At 47.2% G+C, this 10,404-nt stretch overlaps 1 protein-coding gene across 1 annotated transcript in view; it reads right to left on the reverse strand.

Moving 5' to 3' along the window:
- Nucleotides 1-10,404, reverse strand: part of NFRKB (nuclear factor related to kappaB binding protein) — a 36,045-nt gene that overhangs the window by 5,052 nt on the left and 20,589 nt on the right. Inside the window, exons 14-22 of the mRNA XM_012644269.1 lie at nt 9,803-9,863; nt 9,430-9,604; nt 8,048-8,154; nt 6,938-7,061; nt 6,654-6,733; nt 6,252-6,472; nt 5,883-6,150; nt 5,015-5,227; nt 663-1,430 (exon numbers count right to left, since the gene is read on the reverse strand). Of these exons, the coding sequence (XP_012499723.1) occupies nt 663-1,430; nt 5,015-5,227; nt 5,883-6,150; nt 6,252-6,472; nt 6,654-6,733; nt 6,938-7,061; nt 8,048-8,154; nt 9,430-9,604; nt 9,803-9,863 (2,017 nt within the window). The remainder of the gene's footprint in view (nt 1-662; nt 1,431-5,014; nt 5,228-5,882; nt 6,151-6,251; nt 6,473-6,653; nt 6,734-6,937; nt 7,062-8,047; nt 8,155-9,429; nt 9,605-9,802; nt 9,864-10,404) is intronic.

Below are 10,404 nucleotides of genomic sequence, written 5' to 3' on the forward strand. Positions count from 1 at the left end.
GAGATTCTGTCTTAAAAAAAAAACAAAAACAACTTTCACTACGTATAGCTCCATAACTCATTCTAGTATACTCTGCCTCAGAAATACTTACACATGTTCACACATATGTGTAAGAACATTCACTGAAGCACCGACTGACAGTGGAAACGCATCCTGAGCAGAATCCCGTCTATGGATTACCATGATGCCATGAAGAAGAACCCAGTCAGTATCTGCATATGGCCTAGAACAATCCCCAAGACAGAACTACATATACAGTAAGGTCTCTCACGGGTTTGCTTTTTCTAAACTTCATGTGTATGTATGAAAACGCTCAGGAAAAAGATTAGAAGGATAAATGCCAAATTACCAACAGTAATTAGTTCTCATGAAGGGAGAACTGCAGGGGTGGGATAAATTTTATTTCACCTGCACTGCTGTTTAATACTTTAAAAGAACGTATGCATGTACTACACTTTTATAAATTGTGTTTCAAAAGAAAACAAAAAAGTCTATTAGCAAATCTATTTGGGTCAAAAGAGGTAATATAAATAGGGCTTCTAATTTCCATTCCTAAAAGGAAGTTTCCTAGTTCTTAGGGAGTCTCTCGTGGGAAGGGGAGTTAAACAGCCTTAAGAAGTTTCCTGACAGAAGGGCTATTCTTCACCACGAATGTTACTCACAGCTTGCGAGGTGGACACAACCGTGGTGCTGACAGGGACCTGCCGCACAGTGGGGGCTCCTGTCCCGATGCTGATGGGGGTGCTTGCAGCCCCAGAAGCCACAGCCACAGTCTTGGACACAGCGGCATTCATACTGGGCAAGGACACCGCTGAAGTATGAACAGTTCCAGACCCGCTGGCTACCGAGGCCCCTTGCTTGGCATGGGCTGCAACAGTGATGGTCTGGCCTGCTTTGGGAGGCATCACCCCCAGGCCCTGCACGATGCGGATCGTGGCAGCTGGCTTTGCTTCTGAAGACGCCACTGTGCTTTTGCCCTTCTGGTCTGCCACACTCACACCAAGAGCTGGCATCAAGCGAAAAGCTGAACTCGAGGCTTCTGTTGGCTTGAGGTCAGGAGTCACTTTGACCACGGTGGTACCTGTTGGAGTGGATGAAGGGGCACTGGCTGAACTGGCCTTGGCAGGGCTATCAGCTGCATGGACTGGATTGGAAGTGACGTGTAAGGTAGCAGAGATGCCTTTGCCTGCGGTGCCGCTTCCTGTCCCGAAGAGGTCCTGGGTCAGTTTGACTGTGGTAACCTGGGACTTGGCCAATGTGGCCATCATGTCCGGAGTGATTCGCAGAACCGTCTGGCCCTTGGCATCTGTGGTGATGGAAGAGGGTGGCAGACGCAATACATCCTTACCCTGGATACGGAAGTTAGTGGCTGTGAGAGGAATGCTGTTGCCCGTCTGGGGCTTCACACCAAGCTGCCCAGTAATTGCCACCTGGATGAGGAGAAGTAGCACTAATGAAGGGAGTCGCCATGCTCAGGAGGTTACATTGCATAATTGGCCAAACTTCCATTCCATGGGTACAGATTTCATATTTTTTTTAACTTTTCATGTGGAACGATGATAAACATTCACAGAAGTAGAGAACAGTATAACAAATGCCCTATACCCTTCACCAAGCTTCAAAAATTATTACTTTGTCAATCTTGTTTTACTTATTCTTCTCCACTTTGGGGGAGCAGGGTGGGAGGGAAGAAGTAGAATATTTTAGAGTAAATCCAAGATCTATCATTTTACTGATCAATACTTCTTTATACATCTATAACTTAGAAAAGGACTTTTAATCTAAAAAAACCCACAATGCTATCATCACTACCTAACATAATTAACACCACTATATATTCACATTCCCCAACTGTCTCAAAAATGTCTATTTATAGTTGGGCCAATCTCCATCTCAAGAGCAGTAGTGCATGCAGCATGGTGGTTCTGTGCATGGACTTTAGCCAGACTTCCTGGGTTTATATGCCAACTGTTATCTTTTTATTTTTTAGAGACAAAGTCTATGTTGCCCAGACTGGACTTGAACTCCCAGGCTCAAGCAACCCTCCTGCCTCAGTGGAACCACAGGTGCCACCACCACGCCCAGCTTCCAAACTTCTCCCATATGTGGCAGATGCAGCCCTTTCAGCCTTACTCAGGGACTTCCTCTCTCTGTGGCTTAATCAATTTTCCCTCCCCTCTAACGGACCACGGCTGTCAGAATGCAAACATGCCGTAATATTTCCCATCCTAAAGAACAGCCAATCCTGGCTAACTCCACACCTCCCTCCATCTACTCCAATCTATCCCACAGTCCACTCCAGCCCCAGTTCTCTGCTCTCTTCACAAGCAAATTCCTCTAAAAATTACCACACAGTCATCCCTTGGTATCTGCGAGCAACGGGTTCCAGGACTCCTATGCAGATACCAAAGCCCTCAGATGTTCAAGTCCCTCATATAAAATGGCACAGTATTTGCATGTAGCCTACCCACATCCTCCTGTATACTTTGTGTCATCTCTAGATTACTTATACTATCTGATACGATGTAAACAGTTGTTACACTGCACTATTGTCTTAACTTGTATTACTTCTTGTGGTTGTATGATTATTTTTTATTGGGTTTTTCCCCCAAGTATTTTCAATCTGCAGTCAGCTGAATCCGAGGATGCAGAACCAATGGATTCGAGGGCCAACCGTATCCGCCATCTCTGCTTCTTCGCCTTACTTTCTCTTTGCCTTTCTCTTTGCCTTACTTTCTCTTTTGAACTCATTCCTCAGAAGCCACCAGCCCCCTGGACCCAGTCAAGTCCATGCGTCATCCACGTGCGTGAGCCTCATCTTACCCTGCCACAGTGCCTGGCCCAGGTGCTGGCCCCTCCTTCACCAGCACCTCTCTCACTGCCTTGCAGGCTCCAGCCTTGATTTTCTTCTATCTCGGTAGTGATACCACTGTCACAGTCACTGAAGCCAAGACCATGGGGTCATTCTCAACTCCCTCCCCTCAGACCCCGACTCAGGCACCCACCCTTCACCACCTACAATGATGGCCAGCGTTACCTCTCACCTGACTACTGCAGCTGCCTCCCACACGGTTCTGTGCTTGTATTCTTATCCCCTCTATTCATTCTAACCAGCAGCCATAATTTCTTTAAATGCAAATCAGACCAAGTCACCCTGGCTCACCATCTTCCAGCAGTTCCCCACCACATTTAAATTAAACTCAAAGTCTAATATAATCCAACCACTGGCCACCTCTCCTGACCTCATCTTCCAAAACTGTCACACTTGCTCACTATGTTTCAGCCACAGTTTTCCTGTTGTTCTTCAACCACATTCCTGACACAAGGCATTTGCACTTGCCATTTCTAGGCCTGGAATCTTGTATCTCCCGATAACATGACACACTAATTCCATCCATCTCTCTCTCAAATGTCATCTCAAAGAGGCCTTCTCTGATCACCCTAGCTAGAACAGTGGACTACCACTCTCCACTCCTTGGCCTCTCTACTGATTTTCATTGCATTTATTATTATCTGACACTGAAGTATTTGTCTCCCAGCTTTATGAGAATATCAGTAGGTGGACACAACCGTGGTGCTGACAGGGACCTGCCGCACAGTGGGGGCTCCTGTCCCGATGCTGATGGGGGTGCTTGCAGCCCCAGAAGCCACAGCCACAGTCTTGGACACAGCGGCATTCATACTGGGCAAGGACACCGCTGAAGTATGAACAGTTCCAGACCCGCTGGCTACCGAGGCCCCTTGCTTGGCATGGGCTGCAACAGTGATGGTCTGGCCTGCTTTGGGAGGCATCACCCCCAGGCCCTGCACGATGCGGATCGTGGCAGCTGGCTTTGCTTCTGAAGACGCCACTGTGCTTTTGCCCTTCTGGTCTGCCACACTCACACCAAGAGCTGGCATCAAGCGAAAGGCTGAACTCGAGGCTTCTGTTGGCTTGAGGTCAGGAGTTTGAGACCAGCCTGAGCAAGAGTGAGACCCTGTCTCTACCAAAAAAAATAGAAAGTAGGCAGGGCGCGGTGGCTCACGCCTGTAATCCTAGCACTCTGGGAGGCCGAGGCGGGCAGATTGTTTGAGCTCAGGAGTTCAAGACCAGCCTGAGCAAGAGCGAGACCCCGCCTCTACTAAAAATAGAAAGAAATTAATCGGACAACTAAAAATATATAAAAAAAATTAGCCAGGCATGGCGGCACATGCCTGTAGTCCCAGCTACTCAGGAGGCTGAGGCAGAAGGATTGCTTGAGCCCAGGAGTGTGAGGTTGCTGTGAGCTAGGATGATGCCACGGCACTCTAGCCAGGGCAATAGAGCAAGACTCTGTCTCAAAAAAAAAAAAAAAAGAATATGAGCTCCAAGAAGGCAGGGATTTAGTCTGTTTAATATACCACTAAACTCCCAACACTTAGGACAGTGCCTGGCACATGAAAGACACTCAATATGTGTTAAATGAAAAAAAAAAAAAAAAAAGATGTGTCTTTATCGTTACGTGGTTGCATCTCTTCATCTGTAAAATGGAGATAACAGAAGTGCCCATGCCACAGTGCTATGAGGATTACAGTATTTAACAGGTGTAAAATGCTCAGCACAGTGCAAGCATGTAAGAAGCACTGTTATCAGTATTAGTTGCCATTTTGCTTAACAATCCTTTGAAGTTAAATGATTATCCTTTTATACTCACAATCAAGAAAGCACAATATTAATATATTCTATTTTTATTACTGGTAAACTGAAAATTCAGTAAACTATAGCCATGGGAATTTACCTGAGTAAATTACACCGTAGTACTTTAAATAAATTCATTGAGTCTACCCAAATCCAGAAATTCAAGAAATCTCTTTGGCCTCTATAAAGGCTGCACTGCCTTTGGTGGGGACTCACACCCGGAGTACATATAAACCAACGGTCAAGGATGACAAATCTTTCTCCCATGGGCACCTAGTGTGGTCAAGAACCTCCAACACCAGCGGTCCTTGCTTTAGGACAAAGGAGTAAGAGCCACCTGGAAAGAGTCCCACCTACCTGCTTGATAATGTTCTGTCCTGTGACGTTCTGGATGACAGCGGCCGTGGAGGCACTTGGAGCAGAGGTCCCAGGAGAACTCGTGGCTGGCTTACTCACAGGGCTGGCTGCAGCGGGGAGACTTGTCACCGTGAGCCCCGTCTGCCCAGGTCCAGGCCGCTGCACAGTGGCCGCTGCAGTCTGCGCTTTGACTGGAACAGTAGCCATTACCGCCTAGTTCAGGGCATGAGGCCAAGAGCTTAATTAGACACTAAGATGCAGACCAGCACTCCAAGCAGAGTCTCCCCACGTTACCACCCAGAAAGTGCTCATCTAAAAGTACTTCAAATCTAACAGTGCTAAGACTCACCACTCTCTAAAGTGGACATTGTAAATTTTTTATATTTGTGCAGAATATCTCAATTTTCAGAATGCTTTTACATTTAACATCTGATTTTATTCCTACACTGAGGACAAATTCCATTATATCCCTCTCATAGTAAAGGAAACTGAGGCAAAGAAGATACTAATCTTCTCTAAAATCACACACCTAGTCAGTAGCACAGCTAAGACTAGTGGCACACTGGAAGGAACCTAAAACTCGCAGGTTGAGACTGCCACCTCGCCTCTACCAGGGTCCTGACGTTAGAATCCTGAGTGAATCACTAAACTTCTCCAAAGGTCTGATGATTCCCAACATGTAAAATAGAGCATCTAAAAACACTTGCCCAGCTTTGAACGTTAAATGAGTTGTTTCGATGAATGGCATCAGTAAGAGCAATAATCTACAACTCCTCGGTCCTTACCCAGACCCTCTCTGTCGGACTCATTAATCCACCTCTGAGTCCACTGTCCCTGCTTCCCAATGACCTGTGGCTTCCCTGTTTACCTGGGGCACCACTTTGGTTTGTGTGGCAGTGGCTGGAACACGGATCTGCGGTCCTCCAGGCATCTGCGGCAGTGTCTGTGCTGCCCCTGCTGCCTGCTGGGGAACAGCAGGGAGGGTAGGCTGGGCCACCACCCGCACCTGAGGCACTCCTGCTGAGCCAGAGTGGCTCACGACTCGGGCAGCCTGAGAACTGGGTGGAGTCTGGCTGGAAGCTGGGGAAAGCATTGTTCCCAGCTGTGGCATTGTGGGTGAGGATACCAGAAGAACACTATGAGGAAAAGCAGGGAAGAAGAAAAAAGCAAAAACTTAGGACATTCTTACAACAGGAATTTGGAGGAAAAAAGCTGGAGAAGAAAAGGAATGGCTTACCCTGAGCTAGACTTAGCTGGCTCTGAGGCAGTGGTAGGGCCACTTTTGTTCACTGATGATACAGGTGGAGGCGAGATCGGAGTGGCAGGCAGCGCCGGCGTGGTGGGGGTTACAGGTGTGACTGGGGTGGGTGGCATGCTAGAGTCACTGAGGCTCATCTGGCTCTGCTCTGAAGGGCCACTGCTGAGGACTTTTACAGAGCTCTCCTTGCTACTGGACTTCTAGAACAGAAGACACAGGGAAATTCCCCTGCAGGTGCCATGAAGTTTCCACCGAAGGCAGGCATGGCCCTGCAGCTCCTGCTGCACTGAGTTAAGTGAAAGCTGAGTATCTCCTCCTGGCTGCCTCCATCCAAGAACATCCCAGAATCCCTACGGCAGATGCCGTCACGAGGTCACTTACCACCTTGGACGGGGGCTTAGGTTTTTGCTGAAGGGCTTTTCTGGCTTTAGCCGCAGCTGCTTGTGCTTGGTGAATCCGCTCTGTAAACAACAGTGAGCCTCAGCAAGAGTTTAACCTTAGCACACTAAGAAGGGGGTTTTGTTAAAAAAGCCAACGCCTCACTGGCAGGCTGTCCTGCCTCTACAATCCTACCCTGCCTGGACGCCAGGGAGAAGATGGAATTGGGGCAGAAAGTCAAAAGCACCCTAGTCTAGTGGGACACACCACCCAGAGGCCTCACACACCAAACTCTTCTTCGCTCCGGTCACGATGCAGGTAGATCCACAGCTTTCGCCCAATGTCGTACTTCACACAAGGGTCTTTCTCATAGTGCAGCCGATCCAGCGCGCCACTCACCACCGTGTTCACCTAGGAGCCGGGGCGATGGGAACACGAAACAAGTCAGACCCAGATAAAATAAGTTACTCAGGCTCTAGAGAAAAATCACCGGATAGAAGTCCCAGCTGATAAGCAGATTATTAACTCAGCCTAGCTGTGTACTTCCAATGACTCACCAAATCGTTCTGCAAAACAAGAAATGCTGTAAGACTACTGAGATATTGATCCGCTTCCAATGGAAGGATACTGTGAAATAAGTAAGTGACCAGCCTTCTCTTTACCATAAGCTAAAGGAAAGCCTAGAGCCACATTTATGCTTCACTGACAGCAAGGGTTTTTGGTTATCACTATGCATTTCTTTTTTGAGACAAGGTCTGGCTCTGCTGCCCGGGTTCGAATGCAGTGGCATCATCATAGCTCACAGCAACCTCGAATGCCTGGGCTCAAGTGATCCTCCTGCCTCAGCCTCCTGAGTAGCTGGGATCATAGGTGTGTACCACCACACTCAGCTAAGTTTTTAAATTTTTTGTAGAGATGGGGTCTCGCTATGTTACCGGGCTGGTCTCAGACTCCTGGCCTCAAGCAATCCTCCGTCTTGGCCTCCCAAAGTGCTAAGATTACAGGCATGAGCCACCGCACCTGGCACCATTTTTAAAGATATCCTTTTTTCCTTATTCAATTTAAAAATGTTATATTTTATATTTCCTAATAACTTTTTTTATTTTTTAATTTCAGCATATTATGGGGGTACAGATGTTTAGGTTACATGTTGCACTTGCCCCCTGCCCCAAGTCCGAGTTTCAAGTGTGTCCATCACTCGGATGGTGCGCATCGCACTCTTTCTGTATGCATATACCCGTCCCCTCCTCCCTCCTCCCCACTGCCCGACATCCAATAGATGTTATTCTTATATGTGCGCTTATGTGTTGATCAGTTAATACCAATTTGATGGTGACTAATAAGTTTTCTTAAATCCATCCAGGGACAAAACAAAAGTAATCTCTTCTCCACACTACCTGAGTGCTGGTGACATCCGGTGCAAGAAACTGGGAGTCCTTGAGCAGTTCGCAGATCTCTGCCCGTGTGCCTTCTCCATTAGGCAGCCGAGCCGCAGCATCCCGCACTGATGGCATCAGGAAATGCAAGAGTCAAGCAGGGCTCCTACTGAGAACTCCGTCCCCTGACCTGCTGCTGGTTGGGGAAGCTCCCTGGGGTTCCTGTTCCTCTGCCTTACCCAACTCAGCATTAGGTACACACTGCCCTCTAGTGGCTGGGAGCTTTGCCACTGGCGTTTCCTGTGCACTGCGCACGTTAGGCAAGACTGAAGTAAAGGTCTGTGGACACCTGAGAATTCAGTGGACCCATGAACTCAGGTGGGGGAAAAAATTATATCTGTAACTAAAATTTAGCATTTCCTTCAATTATGAACAACAGTAACATATATTGGCAGTGCTGTGATGGTGTATAGAAATCAGGTTATTTTCATACATCATAGCTGTTGCAGACAACTCAGAACATCATTTACACTCGTGACTATTTGGAATTACAGTAGTCAAAGACCTGCTGCCAGATCTTGTCATTTAATATGATCATAAAAACACATATATTTCTGCACCATAAATTTGTTTTAACATCTTGATAAGTACCTTCAACAAGATTGGTTTCTTTTATAACTCCACATATTTTATTTTATACATTTAAAAGCATAATTCTGAGAAGGGATCTAAAGGCTTCATCAGACTGCCAAAGGGATTCATGGTACAGAAAAAGGTTGAGAACCCTCAACTGTTTTTAAAACACATAAGGTCTCACTCTCATACCCAGGCTGGAGTATAGTGGCCCAATCCCAGTTTACTGGAGCCTCGAACTCCTGGGCTCAAGTGATCCTCCCACCTCAGCTTCCCAAGTACCTGGACCACAGGCATGCACCACCAGCTAATTTTTAAAATTTGGGTAGAGATAGGGTCTCACTATGTTGGCCAGGCTGGTCTCAAACTCTTGGCCTCAAGTGATCCTCCTGCCTCAGCCTCCCTAAGTGCTTGGATTATAGGCCTGAGCTACCATGCCCAGCCAAGAAAACACATTTTTAAAGCAATCATAGCCTGGAGGAAGCAAATTCCTACACTAACCCTAATATTTAGCTGGCCTGTGAGCAATTCCTAAATGATCATAAATTTGAACCCAGACTTCGGAAGAAACACCGATCCCCGGCATGTCTCCAAGGTTAAAATTCCCCATTCATCTCCCAAACTCCAAACCTTCCAAAAACTATGCCTCACCCTCAAAGCCTGCCCTGAGTAGGGGGGTGGGAGAGGACGGGAGGACAGAGTTCAGAGTTGATTAGAAAAAAGCTTTAGGGTAAAAAAGGGTTTCCTGATAATAAACACATGCCACATACCAAGAGACAGGATGGTGACGTAGGCAGGCCGGTCGGAGCGCAGCAAGGAGTGCTCCCGGGCCTTGTTGAGCGAGGTCTCCTTGTCAAACACGCCCTTCACCGGCCCCACCACAGACTCGAAGCCATGCATGCGAAAGGTGAACGCCTTATGAGGCTGGCTATACCTGTAACGCTCCTACCAAGAGAAAAGGGACAGGAGGTTCTTAAGACAGAATTAGTGGGGTTCTCTCTAGGGCTCCTTTACAATAAGGGGATCCATGTGCAGAGATTAAAACAGAAAGGAAACAGGTGATCCCACTAGAAATACTGAGCCAACAATGGATGGTCCTCAGAGCTAGTCACTAAGCAATGGACAAAGGTAGGTATTTCTTACCTGCTCCTGAAAAACCCGTTTCTCCTCCCCTGTGCTGGGCCGTACCACATAGTCAGTTCTTCTGGAACATGAAGAATTTTATATCAACTCGGAGACCTAACACATGGGTCACAGACCTCATCACCCCTTCTTCAGAACCATTCCCTCTGCAACAGTGAAAATTATACCTTTGTAGGTATCAAACTCTTGCAAAGGTGAAAAGTCTACTTTCCAGCTCCTACCAAGTTAACTCCTGTTGCTATTTCTAAATTTACTTGATTATTAGAAATATTGAAAGGTGGCCAGGCGTGGTGGCTCATGCCTATAATCCTAGCACTTAGAGAGGCCAAGATGGGAGGATTGCTTGAGGCCAGGATTTCAAGGCAACATAGCAAGACCCATCTCTACAAAAAAATTTAAAAATTGGCCAGGTGTGGTGGCATGCACCTGTGGCCCCAGCTACTAAGGAGACTGAGGCAGGAAGATCACTTGAGCCCAGGAGTTTGAGATTACAGTGAGCTGCGACACCATTGCACTATAGCCTGGGCAACAGAGCAAGATTCTGTCTCAGAAAAAAGAAAGAAATCCAAAAAGGTATTGGGTAGGTGGGAAAGAGGCTGACA

Source organism: Propithecus coquereli, unplaced genomic scaffold, assembly GCF_000956105.1.
Source record: "Propithecus coquereli isolate 6110/MARCELLA unplaced genomic scaffold, Pcoq_1.0 Scaffold209, whole genome shotgun sequence".
NCBI lineage: Eukaryota > Metazoa > Chordata > Mammalia > Primates > Indriidae > Propithecus > Propithecus coquereli.